General features: G+C 42.8%; 3 protein-coding genes across 3 annotated transcripts; 2 read left to right on the top strand and 1 right to left on the bottom strand.

Moving 5' to 3' along the window:
- Positions 1-410: 410 nt before the first annotated feature.
- On the bottom strand, positions 411-6,473 carry dnajc25 (DnaJ (Hsp40) homolog, subfamily C, member 25). The gene is made up of 5 exons (XM_058059745.1): positions 6,076-6,473; positions 4,794-4,946; positions 2,729-3,099; positions 2,558-2,657; positions 411-1,365 (listed from the first exon to the last, which is right to left on the bottom strand). The coding sequence occupies exons 1-5, from the start codon at positions 6,403-6,405 to the stop codon at positions 1,243-1,245; spliced, it is 1,077 nt and encodes a 358-aa protein (XP_057915728.1). The 5' UTR covers positions 6,406-6,473; the 3' UTR covers positions 411-1,242.
- Positions 6,474-8,524: 2,051 nt separating this feature from the next.
- On the top strand, positions 8,525-10,236 carry LOC131108625 (GTPase IMAP family member 7-like). Its single transcript, XM_058059783.1, has 2 exons — positions 8,525-8,849; positions 8,913-10,236. Exons 1-2 carry the CDS (start codon positions 8,822-8,824, stop codon positions 9,524-9,526), a joined length of 642 nt encoding a protein of 213 aa, XP_057915766.1. The 5' UTR covers positions 8,525-8,821; the 3' UTR covers positions 9,527-10,236.
- A 2,797-nt stretch (positions 10,237-13,033) lies between these two features.
- Positions 13,034-15,124, top strand: LOC131104630 (major intrinsically disordered NOTCH2-binding receptor 1-like). The gene is made up of 3 exons (XM_058051999.1): positions 13,034-13,347; positions 13,967-14,209; positions 14,920-15,124. The coding sequence occupies exons 1-3, from the start codon at positions 13,255-13,257 to the stop codon at positions 15,118-15,120; spliced, it is 537 nt and encodes a 178-aa protein (XP_057907982.1). The 5' UTR covers positions 13,034-13,254; the 3' UTR covers positions 15,121-15,124.
- The last annotated feature ends 2,543 nt before the right edge of the window (positions 15,125-17,667 follow it).

Consider the following 17,667-nt stretch of genomic DNA (forward strand, 5'->3'; position numbering starts at 1 on the left):
GCAATGTCTCATCAATGGAACATTACCGACACCTCATGACCAGAATACGACTTTCAATATTTTGACATACACGACAATGGACGCACAGTGATACAACAGGAGAGAAAGTAACACTGAGCATTTGAGGCCTGATTTTTTTCAAGGGGGCATTTTTGTAATGCAAATATCATACTCATTTGATCGCATATTGCTTTGAGAAGACAAACCCTCTCAAGTGGCCCCACCGACTAACTGGAACTACATTCCTCATCACCGAAATCAGACTGGGGTAAGTCACCGTTGATGTGCTACACTACTGATGGGGATGTAATACAGCTACACAATAAACAATCTGCGGATCACAAATGGCCCTCGGGCTGGACTTTGGACACCCCTCTTATAGCTGATGTTTCATTCAAAACGATTCAACCTTTACTGCAAATTGTATTTATTTGCAATGTTTATAAACTTGCAGTATTTTGCATGAACCATCAAATCAAAATTGCAATAGAAATGGGAGTTCAATACTTTGGACAGCATCAGTGTGTATTTTTTGTGCTGGATGAAAACATTGTTGACCAAATACAATAATCTCCGCTATTAGCGTTATTGAGACACCTATAAAAAAAAAAAGGCAATTTTGACACTCTTAACACAAACTAACAGGAGGTGATCAAAGCAGACACCTCCCTGACTCACGGTGCAACCAAAAATGAACACGCGGAACACACAATGTAACTAATATCGAAATAAACGCTTCCGAACTTATAACTATGCAAAACAATAGTACTAATCTTATAACCCACAAAGCATGCTGGGTAACATCATGTTGGGGAAGTGTGCATTTGGCAGGTTATAAATTCTAGTAATGCTGGTATTGTTTTACATGTATGTTATTAGTGTGTAAGCATTGTCCGTGTGGTACTGGTCTGTTGCACCGTGAGTGAGATAGGCGTTCAGGTTGATGAGCTGCTGTTGGTTTGTGACGTGTGAGTCAGCAAGCAAGTTAGTTTCCTTTCTGTGCAACTCAAGCGTTACCAGTGTGCCAAAAAGCACAAAAAAGTGTCAGATTGCAAATATGCGGGGATCCACTGTAAGCCTTCAACAGAAGTCAAATGAAATGTACTGAATAAAATGTAAACACTGGATTCCACTTCTTTTGCATGAAGCCTTGTTGCTATGAAAATATCTCTCACAATATAAAGTTTGTCTTTGTCTTTTTTGGTGTAAGTCCCCACATGGCATGTTGTTAGACAGCGGCTGTCAGTCGTCAATGAAGGTCAGCCGTCCCGGTCCTTCATTCCTCATCCAGCGTCTGTACCTCTTCATTCTCGGGTCGGTCGCCATCTTCACCTTCATCTCCTCTTCCTGCTCTGCTCTGTACAGCTGGAGGATACACGTGAGGAATCGTTACAACAGCTGGAAGAAACTTCTCACGTCACATTAAAAGCCAGAGGCAAACATTTCTGGCCTAAATGGAGTATTTTCAAGCATAAAAATGGCTATATTAACTAAAATACAAATACAAAGTGTATTCTACATTGGCCACGAGGTGTTGGTGTTCAGTCAGACAGGCACTAGACTGGCTTATTTACTGTAGTCTACCTCTGTATATTGGCTAATTCAGCCAGACAGAAGTCGCTTTTATTGTAAATATTGATCCAAAATCTGAGGAGAACGTCAACATCCAGCTAGCAGGCGATTATGGTTGTAGGAGCAACCTGTATCAGTTAGTCATAGATTTTGGCCATGTGCCCGAAGGTATGGAACATTACCCCTGCCAAAAGAGGGGCTGTGCTGTCACAATCACACCAAATATTCAGTGTGGGATGTCAACTAATCTTATTAGACTGTCGCAGCATTACAGGACAAAATGTTGGGTATGTTTTCTTTGAAAAATGGCCATGCCAGGTGAAGCGTCTAACATCAGTGAGGTACCTAACCTCAGTGCAGCGAGTCTAAAAGGCTATCATGGCTGTTTTAACTTTAACAAGCCATGTTGACAGTGGAATGCAATAGGAAAAGTACAAAAGCACACACCGGACTAACACCTTTAACATGACTTTGGTACATGGGAATCAGTGATACAGTACTGTCTGCTTTTCATGGGGGTTATGATGAGATGCCTAGAAATATGTCTATTCCTCCTGCTCGCTTCATGTTCTTCCCCAATCTCAAATGAATATTTTCAAGAAAAGTGACAGTTGGAATTATTAGCTTCGATTCAGCTCCGGGACCCCCCCACCCCCACCAACCCACACACACACTAGATTTTATAAAATGTATAGGTCCAGTTAGAATCGGAGTCATGGTGTAGAAGTGGTAAGTTTCAATTTTGTGTCTCACAACAACTATGGTGCGTTTAAGGCCTGCCAAACAAAGTGGGAATGGGAAATCTCAAACAAAACATTATCAAAAACATATTTTTTGGGACAGAACTATGCAAATTGATGGGCCAGGATTTGCCTACTCGCTCTGAAAAAAGAACAGCTCCGTCCATCGGTATGTAGAAAATAAGAACAGATAAAGTCATGGTAATAAAAGTAATAGAAGGTAAATAGAGGACCGTCATGCAGACCTCATAGTTTTCCTTGATCCAGAGCCGTTTTTCCAGGAAGGACTGTCTGGTGCTTTCATCCAGACTGTCAAACTGAGACTGAGACATCTTCATGTATCTCCTGAGGATGAAACACATGATACCAGTGTAAGAATGAACGTGAGAAAGTCGTCCAGTTGAAGAAGAACTGACCTCATGATGTAAAACTTCTCCTGGTCTCCGTACTCCTCCCTGCAGAGGGTGAAGCGGTAAATCCAGGAAGCATACCAGGTCAGGTAGTTGGTCAGGTAGTAGGGGAAGAGCACGATTTGACACAACAGGATGTCTGACAGCTTGGGCTTCTGGTAGCCTCCTTTGATGTCGATCTTGGTTTTGATGATGTCACGGATCACCTCCTCCTCCTGTTCCCGGATCTCCTCTTTGGTGCGCCGGTTCTTGCCCTTTTCCTTGGGCCGATTCAGGAGGCCCTGTTCCTTGGCGATGGCGGTTGCCTGGATCCGGTACTTGGGGACCGTCACCAGGTACTTGATGGCCTCGTTGTAGCTGCTGTGCCAACTGTAGTACTGGAGGATCAGGGGACATGTTTTAATCTTGGTTAGGGACAAAAAGTATGATACGGTTTTTAATTCCAGTGTGTCACCTTCCATTATATTAAAGGGTGCCCTGCCACCCCAAAGCCAACCCCAACTGTGTTACAATTTATTGTATTTCTATACATACAATAAATCCATTGTTTAATGTGCTAAATCAGTGAATTTCCGTAAAGTATGATTCCTTATTTACAAATGGAAATATTTTCATTGTTGCATCATAGTAAACTCAACCTTCTGAAAAAATTATGTAACATTATTAAATGTTAAATAATTCCATGTCCGTCCTTGTCAACTTCCTGTTGACAAGGACTTCCTGCTGAGAACTCTGTCTTAATTCAGGACAAGGGAGGTCTGAACTCACCACATCAACAAACTGTAAGGCGAGCTAGCAAGCTGGTGGCTAGCTAGCTGGTGGCAGCTTTTAGCCTCCATAACCTCCATAACATCTCGGAACCTTCGTGGGGACATTACGGGCTGTAACATTGAGTAGTGAGGGACTATATTCGCTATACCAACGAACACTAGATATCGAAAACAGTTGTAAAAGCCAGCTATCAGGCTAACAACGGTCGGTGTTGACAAGGCGTTGCTTAGCAACCGCAACTATGCGGAGATCCAAGGGGAAGGGTTCACCCCGTGGACAAAATAGTGAACCTCTCAGCCTAAGTACCTCGAATCGAAGTGTACCTGGGAGCTCATGTAGCTCGGGCCGAAGCACTCCGGACACAATTATAGACACGGAAAAAGTCTTCAAAGATCCGCCGCCGATTCCCACCGGAAGCGATCTCCCCCTGTTGCCGCAGCCGCTAACGGAGAGTAGCATACTAGAGATGCTATCGAAGCTGCTAAATAAGGTGGATTATTTCTCTTTAAACAAGCAAAAATATGTTCCGATTAATCGATTAATTGACAAAAATTTCAGTAAAGGCTGCATGGCGGATGATTTGCGCGTAGGCCACACACCTCGGAGACTCGAGTTCAATTCCACCCTTGGCCATCTCTGTGCGGAGTTTGCATGTTCTCCCTGTGCATGCGTGGGTTTTCTCCGGGTACTCCGGTTTCCTCCCACATTCCAAAAACATGCTAGGTTAATTGGCGACTCCAAATTGTCCATAGGTATGAATGTGAGTGTGAATGGTTGTTTGTCTATATGTGCCCTGTGATTGGCTGGCGACCAGTCCAGGGTGTACCCCGCCTCTCGCCCGAAGACAACTGGGATAGGCTCCAGCACGCCTGCGACCCTCGTGAGATTAAGCAGTAGAAAATTAAAGAATTTCAGTAGAAAAATCGATTACTAAAATTTTCGACAGCTGCAGTCCTAGATATGATTATTAACGTCCTCAATGAAGATAAAAGTATTTCCCAAAACTAAAATTGTAAAACTATAAAAACATGCTGATGGCGTCACAAACGGGTGATGGAGCTGACTTCTGGTTCCTGTTTCCATGCTTTAGCATGCTAATAGGACGCCAACAATGATGTTTTGTGATAAAAATATAAGAGTACAGTTGTACTCATGCAGTGTGGGTGACAGGACGCACACCATTCTGCACACTATGCGGAAAATGCACACAAACTGAGGAAAAAAAAAAGAAATAAGCAATGAATTGATCAGAGTTGCGTTAGTGTGGTCGAGCTAAAACACGCCTCCTCTGCAGTCGTACCTGGAATATAGAAATGGCACAAATGGTGACCAGGATGACGATCCTGACATCCACTTTAGGGGTGAGCTGCCGGCGGTAGTAGGCGTAGTAATGCTGATAGTACTCCTCGGGGTGGTCCAGCATGTAGTCGTAGTCCCTGCGAGTGTCCTCATCCTGCGTACAGACAAGAATGAACTTTAAGGCATCATCCCTCAATGTAGGATGAAACTCATTTTGTCAGTGCAGCTCTGCACCGTAAAATACAATCACAAAGTCACAAAAATATTGTTCCCTTTATTGTGAAGGTCTACAATCACAGTGTTCCCCATAGATGAACCGCTACCTGTTGTACATGTTGTTGAACATAAACACATCATGATGGGACTGTCTGTGTATTTTGTAGATGGCTTCTTAACACACCTCATCTGTGGGGTTATGGGGAACTGTCAGGAGGTTTCATTTCACTGCTATATAATGCTCATTTCAAAGTGTAATTGTGATTATGGGGTGTTAGTCCAGAAGGCCATAAACAGGTTTTCTATGATTTAACTACAAAAATATTCTACAAAAAGCCTATCGCGTTAACAAAAAGTCACATGACCGATAGTTGCTGTTTCACCTGTCACTGAGACGCTAAATGATCTTTATCAGGAAGTGTGTCTGACACCTGTCAACGGCATGCAACGTCTCTGTGATAAGAACAAATCTTTTGAGGGACAGTTCTCTCATTGAATTAATTCATTCATTCATTCATTCATTTTCTACCGCTTTTTCCTCACAAGGGTCGCGGGGGTGCTGGAGCCTATCCCAGCTGTCTTCGGGCGAGAGGCAGGGTACACCCTGGACTGGTCGCCAGCCAATCACAGGGCACATATAGACAAACAACCATTCACACTCACATTCATACCTATTTGGAGTCACCAATTAACCTAGCATGTTTTTGGAATGTGGGAGGAAACCGGAGTAGCCGGAGAAAACCCACGCATGCACGGGGAGAACATGGCCGAGGGTGGAATCGAACCCTGGTCCTCCTAGCTGTGAGGTCTGCGTGCTAACCACACGACCCATGGAATTCAGTGAAGGCTATTTATTTTTAACAAATGAGAACAGGTAGATGTTGCTTCAACAGCGCATCGGGATAACACCACCACACTTAATGTCCACTACACCACACTGCATGTCTGAAGCAAATAAACACATAGTATAGTGTACAAATACACTGTATAACTTAGTCTTACAGACAGGAAGCACTACATTACGTTTAACAACAGTGAAGGACAATATTGGACCGACGAGAACCGACCTTTAACGTCTCGTATGCTGTTGCAACGAGGAGGAACTTTTTATTGGCAGACTCCACAGTCTCTCCCTTCAACTCCGGATCTCCTGACCTGAACCTATCCGGGTGGTACCGCCGGGCCAGCTGCCGGTAGGCACGAGCGATCTCAGCCTTGGGGGCCTCGCGTGTGACCCCGAGTACATCATAGCAGACCTCCGTGCCGCAGTACAGACCCTCCACCAGGGCCCTGGCCACCGGCAGTGAGGACGCGGACAACAGTAAGAGCGGGACCCACCACCGAGACCACAAAGACCCTCCACCGCCGCCACGGCAGCGCTCCGTGAGGGTAACCATCTCAACGACCACCGGTGCCTGCTGGCAACTCGGGGTGGTCACGTCATCAAGACGCACCGGAAACAAAGATGATGATTTGGCGGCGCGTGGAGATGAGGTACCTTTCATCTCGCGCTTTTCTTTTATTTTAGAACGATGTAAATATATTTTTTTCAAACGTAATAATTGTGTCATGCTACATTTGCTATGTATAAATAATTGTAGAAATGCATGTATTAATAATTCTTAAGAATATAGTTATATTTTATATTGTATTATATTTTATCATTGAGACTGCAACAGCAGGACACAAAGGACCCAAAACACATACAAGCAGATTGAAGAACCCTTTTTAAATATAACAAATAATTCCAGGTGGACTGTTAGAAACAAGGGTGCACGGCGGACCGAGTGGTTAGCGCACAGACCTCACAGCTAGGAGACCAGGGTTCAATTCCACCCTCTGTGTGGGTTTTCTCCGGGTACTCGGGTTTCCAAAAACATGCTAGGTTAATTGGCGACTCCAAATTGTCCATAGGTATGAATGTGAGTGTGAATGGTTGTTTGTCTATATGTGCCCTGTGATTGGCTGGCCACCAGTCCAGGGTGTACCCCGCCTCTTGAACGAAGACAGCTGGGATCGGCTCCAGCTCCTCCCTGCGACCCTCGTGAGGAAAAAGTGGTAGAAAATGAATGAATGAATGAATGTTAGAAACAACAACCTGTTGGGTTCACACCTGCCCCCGAGAGGGCAGGTATGTTTGCCTCAGTCACTATACCTGTATGTCCCTTTTCACCATGGTAATATGTTGGGGTGCTTTTGGGAACCATCATGTTCTTCGGTGAAGGTCAAAGCAACCTTATATGTTCATTATCCATTTACCCATGCACACACACACAAAGGTACAGGAAGGAAGAAAACATCCTGATCATCATGTGAAAGTATCACAGCCTGATTATCCAGTTCTGGCAGTCATTTCGTTTGTTGTTGTTTTAGAGAAGACTAATAAAAGGAATCTTAATACAACAGTACATTTCTCCACCCTGGGAACAAATCGGGCTGACATCTAAGAAAACACTTATTAGTTGGGACTCTGGTATACCAAGGTAACGCTGTATAAATGGCAATAAAATAAAGTACCTGCAGTGGACCAGTACTTAGTCACTTCTCCCTGAGAATGACTCCGGATCTTTCCCTTTGGCTGTGTTTGTTTTAAGTTTTTGTTAAGGAACACATGATCGTATATTCCGATAAATGCCTCTTAAAACTGATTGCCAGTGGTTAGTCTGGAGCTTGTTTTTGTCCCATGGTATCATGTTCATGGGGTAGGTATGAATTTTTTCAAGTGTCACTGAACAATTTTGCTTTCCTGTTGTCATGCTATTTACTATGTGCGCCAAAGGCTATTTGTATGTGCTTGTTTCATGCGTATAAACATTAGCATGTGTCTAGCCCTATGGTGGTGATGCGGGGGTCCACAGGGGTCTCCTATCTCGCCAGTCAAAGAATATTTGCTTCAAATCTAGCAATTTTTTATGGTAACTGTTGAATTCAGATTTATGCCTTTAGATAATAGCTTCAAGATGATTTGAGCGGAGATCTGATTGGTAAACAAACAATTGAAATGTTCATTCATTCATTTTCTACCACTTATCCTCATGAGGGGTGCTGGAGCCTATCCCAGCTGTCTTCGGGCAAGAAGCCAGACAATCACAGCCAGCCAATCACAGGGCACATATAGACAAACAACCATTCACACTCACATTCATACCTATGGACAATTTGGAGTCGCCAATTAACCTAGCATGTTTTTGGAAATGTGGGAGGAAACCGGAGTACCCGGAGAAAACCCACGCATGCACGGGGAGAACATGCAAACTCCACACAGAGATGGCCGAGGGTGGAATTGAACCCTGGTCTCCTAGCTGTGAGGTCTGTGCGCTAACCACTGGACCGCCGTGCAGCCAAAATAAATAACATTTCCCACATATTCATATCCTCCAAAACATGCATCCAATAACTGATTCGGTTAGTGCACGTTTCGGGTAGATGGACGCTAGTGTCAAATGAGCCAAGTCATGAGAAAGACACCAAAAGACGAAAACAAAAGGTCACAAACATGTGATTAAGACACGGTCCCTTCCAGGAGGGTGGAATCAACCTTTTCTCACATTAAGTCCACCAACATCCACAACCAAACTACTGAATGGAGAAGGTCATTCCTTCATGTCAACAACAACATCCTGTTTAGAATCATTTAGGAGTTGAATTACTTACGCGGTGATCTGTGATGCATTTTGGTTCAGCAAGCTTCACTGAGCTTAAGAAAGTATTCAGACCAAAGCATGCGGTACAGGAATACCACTTAGGGGTGGAGTTCTCCATCAAAACCGAAAGAGTCAGCTGTGTTGCTTCCAGTCTCTATCAGGAAGCAAGATGGGCATCCACTACTCCATCCCCAAAGGTAGAACTCACACGTCTAAGTAGTTGGTATATTCCTACAACGTACATACATTTCTGTCTGCAGGTGACCCCCTTCGAATCGTGCTGATCGGGAGGACCGGTGTTGGGAAGAGCGCTGTTGGTAACACCATCGTGGGTAAAAAAGTCTTCCTGTCTTCAACGAGTGCACAGTCGCTGACGAAGTACTGCGAGAAAGAACGCGTCAACTGTCGGAGAAAGGTTCACGTTGCCGACACGCCGGGGATTCTGGACACTTCAAAAGATGCTGAGAATATAAAGACAGAGATTAAAAAATGCATCCAGGTGACCTCCCCCGGCCCCCACGTCTTCCTGCTCGTGATGCAGATCGGCAGGTTTACTGACGTAGAAGCCAAGTGTGTGGAAGCGCTGGAGAAAATCTTTGGTGAAGCGTTGTACCGCTACATGATGGTCCTGTTCACGCGGGGCGACGAGCTTCAGGGAAGAAACATAACACAATACGTGCAAAACAGCCACCCACAACTTCGAGATGTGCTGAACAAATGCGGGAACCGCTACCACGTCTTCAACAATAAGAAAAGAAGGAACAGATCTCAGGTGGTACGTCTGATTAAGAAGATAGACGACATGGTGGGCGCAAACGGCGGTCAGTACTTTGGGGAGGAAATGCTGAAGTCATCCAAGAAGACTGAATCCTGAGAGAAATGATTGACAGCGGGACTGTTGTTGTCAATCCCTCCTGGTCTCGTCCTTCCGTCCATCATCAGTGATCGTTACGGTAATGGTTGCTATTTGCGGGCATTGCAAGCTACTGGTTGATGGTGCAATACCTCTGCTCTACAGCACTGCGGAAAGGCAATATTGACAGTCATGGAAAAAAATGATCAGACGAAAGCCTGCTACAAGTAAAGGTACATTTGTTTGCAGAGTCAGTTCCAAGTTCAAGTCCAGTCCAAAGTCATCAATATTGGACTGGAGCCATGAGTCATGACACTTGGACTCCAGTCGTGATGATATCAGTCCCTCCAAATGTACCTTCATTTGTAGCAGCCATTAAAATCAACAAGAAACTGTACAAACAAGAATGGTCCAATCATTTTTTTTTCCATGACTGATTCCTGAACGCACCGTACTTGGCTTCACTTTAACGCCGATCCCATCTTATATCGTCATGCGTTCGCGGTGAGTACTTAAACTGTGTTCAAGTATGAGTGGACAATGGCAACTGAAAAGAGAGGGTTCCCAAGCGGAATGATCACGTTTTTACGTTTGTTCTGGCGTCCTGGATGTCATACAGTAACCTCGGTGAAACGTGGGAACTGCTGTACTGGACCAAAGTATTTGGTTTCATCATTAAACACTTTAAACCTGATTGTTGTGGTTTCTAGTCAGGCTGCAATCGAAATAAAAGGAGCTGCAGTACATATACTTTGTTTGCTTTGATTGCTGTACTGTGTTATATAAAGTACACAATGAATCCTTGTAAAAACATTCCACAAGCTATGATGTTGACTCGTCAAACCAGTAGGAATCAAACTGTGAATGACATCATACTTTGGCTTCTCCATATCAGATTAGAAGGCTGACGAGCCAGTTAACGTCATTACGTCATTCATTAATGTAACATTCCACTTTATTTAACCGGGTGGCATGACTCAGCTGGTAGAGGATGGTTGCTGGTTCGATACTCAGGCCACATGCGGTTCAACATTCATTCATTCATTTTCTACCGCTTATCCTCACGAGGGTCGCAGGCGTGCTGGAGCCTATCTTCGAGCGAGAGGCGAGGTACACCCTTGGACTGGTTGCCAGCCAATCACAGGGCACATATAGACAAACAACCATTCACACTCACATTCATATCTATGGACAATCAAGTTGGAGTCACCAATTAACCTAGCATGTTTTTTGGACCCGGAGAAAACCCACGCGTGCACGGGGAGAACATGAAAACTCCTCACAGTGATGGCCGAGGGTGGAATCGAACTCCTGTCCCCTAGCTGGCCCCCATGCAGCCCCTGTGGTTCAACATATTTGTACATTTTAACAATCAGCTTCCACATTTTCACTCCCAATAAACTCCTCCCACATATCTCACCCACTTCTGCATTTAGAACGGAGCTTTCTATTCATTCCCACATTTCCCATAATTTAGTAGGAGTTCGAATGGAATGGATTTATTTTTAAAAGTAATATTACATATAACATTCTCCTGATTCTGCGCAGGGGAACTTGGCTCAGGTCATAGAGTGGTTGGCTTCCAACCGTGGTGGTTGCTGGTTCAACCCTCATTGGGCAAGATATTTCAACATTAATTTCAGCTTCATCTAGTTTAAAACTTATTTGTTTGTCACTCTATTATCTCTATTATCTCTTTATATATGATCATGTAATTGCTGTCATGTAAACTGTTTCCAAAATATTGTTATCACTTCAGGTTGAAAAAACACACAGTTTAGTACTGCACCAGCTCCAGTTTTTATTGCCATCATTTGTGCTAGGAGCATGCTTCAGTAAAAGAATCAGAATCGCAAGAATTTGACTCACTGGCGTCGACGTGTGGACAACAATGGTGTTGCACCAACCAAGTGACAGTGGGTTAGGACTGGGCCAAGAAGCCTCTATTTTCTATCCTAAACTCGACTCACGTATGCCACCTTGTGGTTACATTGTGCCTGAAACGTTCTCTTTTTCCAGCCACGTTCTCACGAGTATTGAGTTAGGGCAGGGGTCTCAAACTCAATTTACTTGGGGGCCACTGGAGCTAGGGTCTGGGTGAGACTGGGTCGCATCAGGTTTTCAAAAAACAAAAAACGCATTTATTAAAAACAGAAAAATGAATAAACTTTGCTTTTGTTCCGATTTTCTACAAGAAAAGCTCTGATAAAACATTCCACTGTTCTCAAATATCTTAATTTTTATTTTTCTACACAAAATAAGATGAAAAATAAATAAACAAATCAAGGATAAAGAAAATCAATCAATCAGTAATAAATAAATAAATATAATAATAATAAAACAGCAAATAATAAAAACTTAAGAAACCACATACAGTTGGTGGGTAGACAAAAAAAAATTCAGATTAAAATGAACAAAGCATTATTAGAGCCCTGTAGACATGACAAAACACGACTATAGTCACATTTATACTCTTTTTATTTACAACATATTGCGCAACTGCAGGGTCTTGAGACACATGCTAACTCGCAAACTAGAGAGCTAGCGACCTAAACGGTAGCCTTCAAGTTATTTCCTTTAAACTTAAATAGCCAAAAACTTACCACTTCCACACAGATAGGGAGGATAACTATTAACAGTTATTTAACCTTTAACATGAACATTAATCAAACGTAATAATTTTTTCTGGGTACATGATACCATACAGCATCCATATCAAACTTGCGCGGGCCGCACTAACATTAAACTTTCATATCAAGGCGGGGGCCTCAAACTAGTGTCCTGCAATTGGCCCGCGGGCCGCGTGTTTGAGACCCCTGAGTTAGGGTTTAGGAGCCAGGGGTTCTTCGCCTTTTTGACGTTGAGGGGTGATTCTTTCAGTGCAGAGTGGCCCGGGGCCCATTAAATATTAACACCCTATAGATTTAATAGATTTTATTTATTTGTTTTTAATAATAAATCAAATCCACTCACAGTTAACAAGCTAATTAGCTAAAACCTGAATAAAGTTTAATGAATAATGACATGATAAAATGTGATCACCACAAAGATTTTGATCAATTTTATCTTAACTTTTGCTAATAATTCATGGAACAAATCAAGCAAGAAAAAAAATAAAGTCAGGCTTATTAATAAAAGAATTAATTTTAAAAAAAGCCTTTATTATGAAGTCAGGATTGTACTTACGTAAAAATGTAGTCTTTAGTGGGGGGCACTGGCACCTTTTTTGTCTTCATTTATTGGTTTTAAAAACGTCTCCATTGCTAGTTGTAGTTAAACATCTTCTGATCTTATGTGAGCTTGTTAAACAACTGACTGACACATTACCGCCACCATTTGGTCAGAAGCTACACTGCAACTGAGCGTCTCACCGATAACATACAGTAGCATAGCGGCTAGCCTACTTCCGGTGTCGATAACCTACTACGCAGTCCCACGGCCCTCCTGTAAATGACGCTTGAGGCCCAAGTTTCGGCTCTATGATGAAGAATCACTGAATTAGACGACCGTGCGCCTGAATATACAATATTGTGGACCTTAAATGTCCACAGTGATGCTTTATTATTGTATAACAAGTAAAAGTAGCCCTAGCTTACGCCTCACTCAGCGGCATATTGCCTTACACACCTGCAAGTGATCCAGGCTCATCAATATGCTGCTCCTCATTTATTATTACAGAGTGACTCCTGTGGTAAAATAGAAAAAGAGCCCACAGAGCGTGACAGAGTGAATGCCGTGGCAGAGTGAGAATGGACGTTCCTGTTCTACCAAACAACAACCACCCACAGAAGTTCCTTCATTTGGATGTCAGGATGCTGCCGGTTACTCACAAGATGTTTCAGGTCGGGGTGGTAGATATTTAGCTTTAAATGGATTCTCGGGTTCAGGTTTCATTCAATGTGGATGTAACCACGCTCCCTGCCAGAATAGCTGGGACAGTCAGGGTGAGATGGCGGATACAGGCGGCTGAAATGAGTTTCCTCCGCAGGGTAGCTGGACTCACCCTAAGAGATAGGGTGAGGACCTCAGCCATCCAGGAGGGGCTCAGAGTAGAGCCGCTTCTCCTTCACATCGAGAGGAGTCAGTTGAGGTGGCTCGGGCATCTAGTCCGGATGCCTCCCGGACGCCTCCCTGGTGAGGTGTTCCAGGCATGCCCAGCCGGGAAAAGGCCCAGGGGCAGACCTAGGACACGCTGGAGGGATTATGTCTCACAGCTGGCCTGGGAACGCCTTGGTGTCCTCCCGGTGGAGCTGGAGGAGGTGGCCGGGGACCGGGAAGTCTGGGCTTCCCTACTAAGACTGCTGCCCCCGCGACCCGGACCCGGATAAGCGGAGGAAAATGGATGGATGGATGGAGTCAGGGTGAAACTGAACAATACGAGTCACATGACCATGATGATCCTTTGTTTCTCTCACTGTTCTTTACGTACTTGATGATGATTTGTGTCTCTTCTAACAACAGGGAGTGTTGGAGCAAAGGACGGAGATAAAAAGCAGGTGGTCCTCCTCCCAAGAGGACTCTGTGGTGTTTGTACAACGATACCTCGAGAAGCACACAACTCCTGGTAGCCAGCAGTCCCACGTTAAAACAAACCCTTTGTATAGCACGACGGATGCGGTGGACATGAAGAAATGCAAACCGTCCTGGACCATCAAGGAGTACACCACGCAGACAGGCCATGGCGGATTTACAGACTCTTTACAGGTAATATGGGAGAAGACCAGTAATCCGGTGAATCACTTGTGAGTCAGTGAAGGAAACGGCAGCTCTTTCGAGCTATGAGTGAACTCACAACTCATATAAAAGTCTGACTCACGGTGTCAGCTTACAAAGAACACTAAACAAGTATTTTAAGGTTTTCCCATAATGCATTGCGTCTCAGCAACACATTCATTGATGCCTTCTGTGGAGCTGCGTTGACATCAGCTTCCCTCTGGACTCCTCTGGTGGACAGAGGCAGCATGTGCTCCAACAAAAAGCTTTGCTCGATTGAAATTAATTAAACATTAAATCATTCATTATCTTCACAAGGGTTGTGGGGGGTGCTGGAGCCTATCACAGCTGTCTTCGGGCGAGAGGCAGGGTACACCCTGGACTGGTTGACAGCCAATCACAAGGCACATACGTATAGACATATATAGATGACATATATAGACCCACGCATGCAAGGGGAGAACATGCCACATGAGAGTGGAATTGAACTCGGGTCTCCTAGCTGTGAAGCCTGAGTGCTAATCACTCGGTCCGTCGTGCAGCCCTTTAAATAGTTTATTTATTTGGAACTCGTATTGGTATGTTTGTATATTTGTTAGTTATACATATACACCAGTGCCACTTATAGATGTACAAATAATAATTTTCCTTTAAATGTAGTGGGTGGGACTTATTGTGTATGTTCTTATCTGATCACCCAGGATGAAGAGAAGACAGCCAAAGATCTGGACTTTTGGTTGGAGGATCTTTACACACCAGGGTTTGATGTCTTACTGAAGAAAAAACAAGCAGAAGAGCGACGGAAAAGACTTCACAAAATCATGTGTGTCATAGGTTTGTCTGTGAGCGTCATTCTCGTCGTCATCATCGTGCCAATTGTCGTGCTAGGAAATAAAGTATGATTGACACGGGGAATGTTCTGGTTTGAATTCATCTTGGGAAGTCAAGACAGGGTTTGAGTTCGTGTTCACCCGTATGCAGCCCACTTAAGAGTCGGGTATGAAACATGAGCTTGACTTGGAGACAACCTGGAGATCGCCTGTTTCAGCTCCAGTGGACGTGTAGATGAATGTTCCGTCCATTCAGGTCAGGGCTGGAATTGGAGAGATGGATTGCGTGTGGAATGGATGATGTCCTGTAGCGTTCACTGTGGGTACGGGCCTGGAGGAGTGTGTTGGAAAATTAACTCCACTGCCCCTCTTTTGTCCCATGGAGTAGGTGGGCGGGGTTGTCCGTGAAGGAGAGCAGTTTGTCCAGTGTCCTCAAATATATAGTATTTACATTTCCCATATTTTTTTAGAATTCAATTTTCTTGTAATTATTCCCCCCCCCCAACCTAATTTTCCCCCAAAAAATCCAACTTTATTTTATTGTTTTCTTTTTAGATCATGACTTAAAAAAACATTTCATTTAATATTTCAACTCATAGTAACAATAGATTTTATTCTAGTTAATTGGCTGCTTTCTGCTGCTTTTTTTCCGAAAAATTACAGCCGTTTTTTTCAATGTTTGCTTTTTTAAAAAAATTTCTTCTTGTAATAACATGACTTTATTCCCATATCGTCTCGTTTTTCCCAACTTTTCCCCAACCTAATGTTCCCAAAATAAAAACTTTTTCCCTGATATTGCAACATAAAAAATGACTTTTTTCTTTAACGTTTCAACTTTATGCTACTGTTTCCTCATCATATATAATATATATATATAAAAGAAAAAAATATTTTAATATATTTTTTTGCTGAAATTTAAGGCATATTGTCACTTTTGCGATACTTTTTACGATGCAGACCGACAAGATTGTTTTTTGGGAACACTTTACAACAGGGGTCTCAAACACGTGGCCCGTGACACTAGTTTGAGGCCCCCGCCTTGATATGAAAGTTTAATGTTAGTGCGGCCCGCGCAAGTTTGATATGGATGCTGTATGGTATCATGTACCCAGAAAAAATTATTACGTTTGATTAATGTTCATGTTAAAGGTTAAATAACTGTTAATAGTTATCCTCCCTACCCGTGTGGAAGTGGTAAGTTTTTGGCTATTTAAGTTTGAAGGAAATAACTTGAAGGCTACTGTAGTGGCTATTTGTCCTTCACTAAAATAATAAACGTAACTTATAATCAAAAGGCCACTGATGCACCATGGGTTTTGTTTTACGCAGGCAAAAGAGTCATTGTCCAAACAATCTTGTTCCGTTTCTTCTTCTCTCCTTTTATTACCAAGCAAGCAAACAAACAAAAAAGGAACAAGGGCCTTTTCCTGTTGCCTCTCTTGTGCTGGTACAAAAATCATAGGCCCACCCCGGTGCATGTTGGTCCTGTGAGCACTGCCTACCTAAATATATTGCAGGTGCCCAGGGTGTTATCCAATGAAATAAACCCAGAAATTAACTACTAATTAACCCCAACAAAATATGATAGATAAACAAAATAAATAAATAACAAGAAAATATCAAGTAATCCAAACAAAACAACAACAAAAAATAAATCAACAGATATCAGAAACCTAGGAACACACTAATAAATAGCTCCTACAGCTACCATTTAGGTCGCTAGCTCTCTAGTTTGCGAGTTAGCATGTGTCTCAAGACCCTGCAGTTGCGCAATATGTTGTAAATAAAAAGAGTATAAATGTGACTATAGTCGTGTTTTGTCATGTCTACAGGGCTCTAATAATGCTTTGTTCATTTTAATCTGAAAAAAATCATTTGTCTACCCACCAACTATATGTGGTTTCTTAAGTTTTTATTATTTGCCGTTTTATTATTATATTCATTTATTACTGATTGATTTATTTGTTTATTTATTTTTCATCTTATTTTGTGCAGAAAAATAAAAAGTAAGATATTTGAGAACAGTGGAATGTTTTATCAGAGCTTTTCTTGTAGAAAATCGAAACCAAAGCAAAGTTTATTCATTTTTCTGTTTTTAATAAATGAGGTTTTTTTTGTTTTGTTTTTTTGGACAACCTGATGCGACCCAGTCTCGCCCAGACCCTAGCTCCAGTGGCCCCCAAGTAAATTGAGTTTGAGACCCCTGCTTTACAATAAGGTACACAAAATGACAGTAGTTAACCCCATACCATTACTCAGTATTTCCTCAGTTACTACTCCAAATTTCAGTGCCTTAGTCATTCGTACTTACGTAATTATTTTGCGGAACCCAATAAAAGCCTGTTGTTTTGGTGATCAGGTCTGGTCAGCAAACATTATAACATTACTGACACCTAGTGACCATTGTAGAACACTATGTCATCACATTGGCTTTGAATTCATCTTCTGAATGCCTTTTATTTGTATTTTTTACTTCACTTTTATGCTTGAATGGGGCAAAAAAGATTAAAGTTGCTACAATAGGCCACATGAAACAACATTATTCATTCATTCATTTTCTACCGCTTATCGGGGTGCTGGAGCCTATCCCAGCTGTCTTCGGGCGAGAGGCAGGGTACA

The sequence above is a fragment of the Doryrhamphus excisus genome, chromosome 2, assembly GCF_030265055.1.
Source record: "Doryrhamphus excisus isolate RoL2022-K1 chromosome 2, RoL_Dexc_1.0, whole genome shotgun sequence".
In the NCBI taxonomy this organism is placed as follows: Eukaryota; Metazoa; Chordata; class Actinopteri; order Syngnathiformes; family Syngnathidae; genus Doryrhamphus; species Doryrhamphus excisus.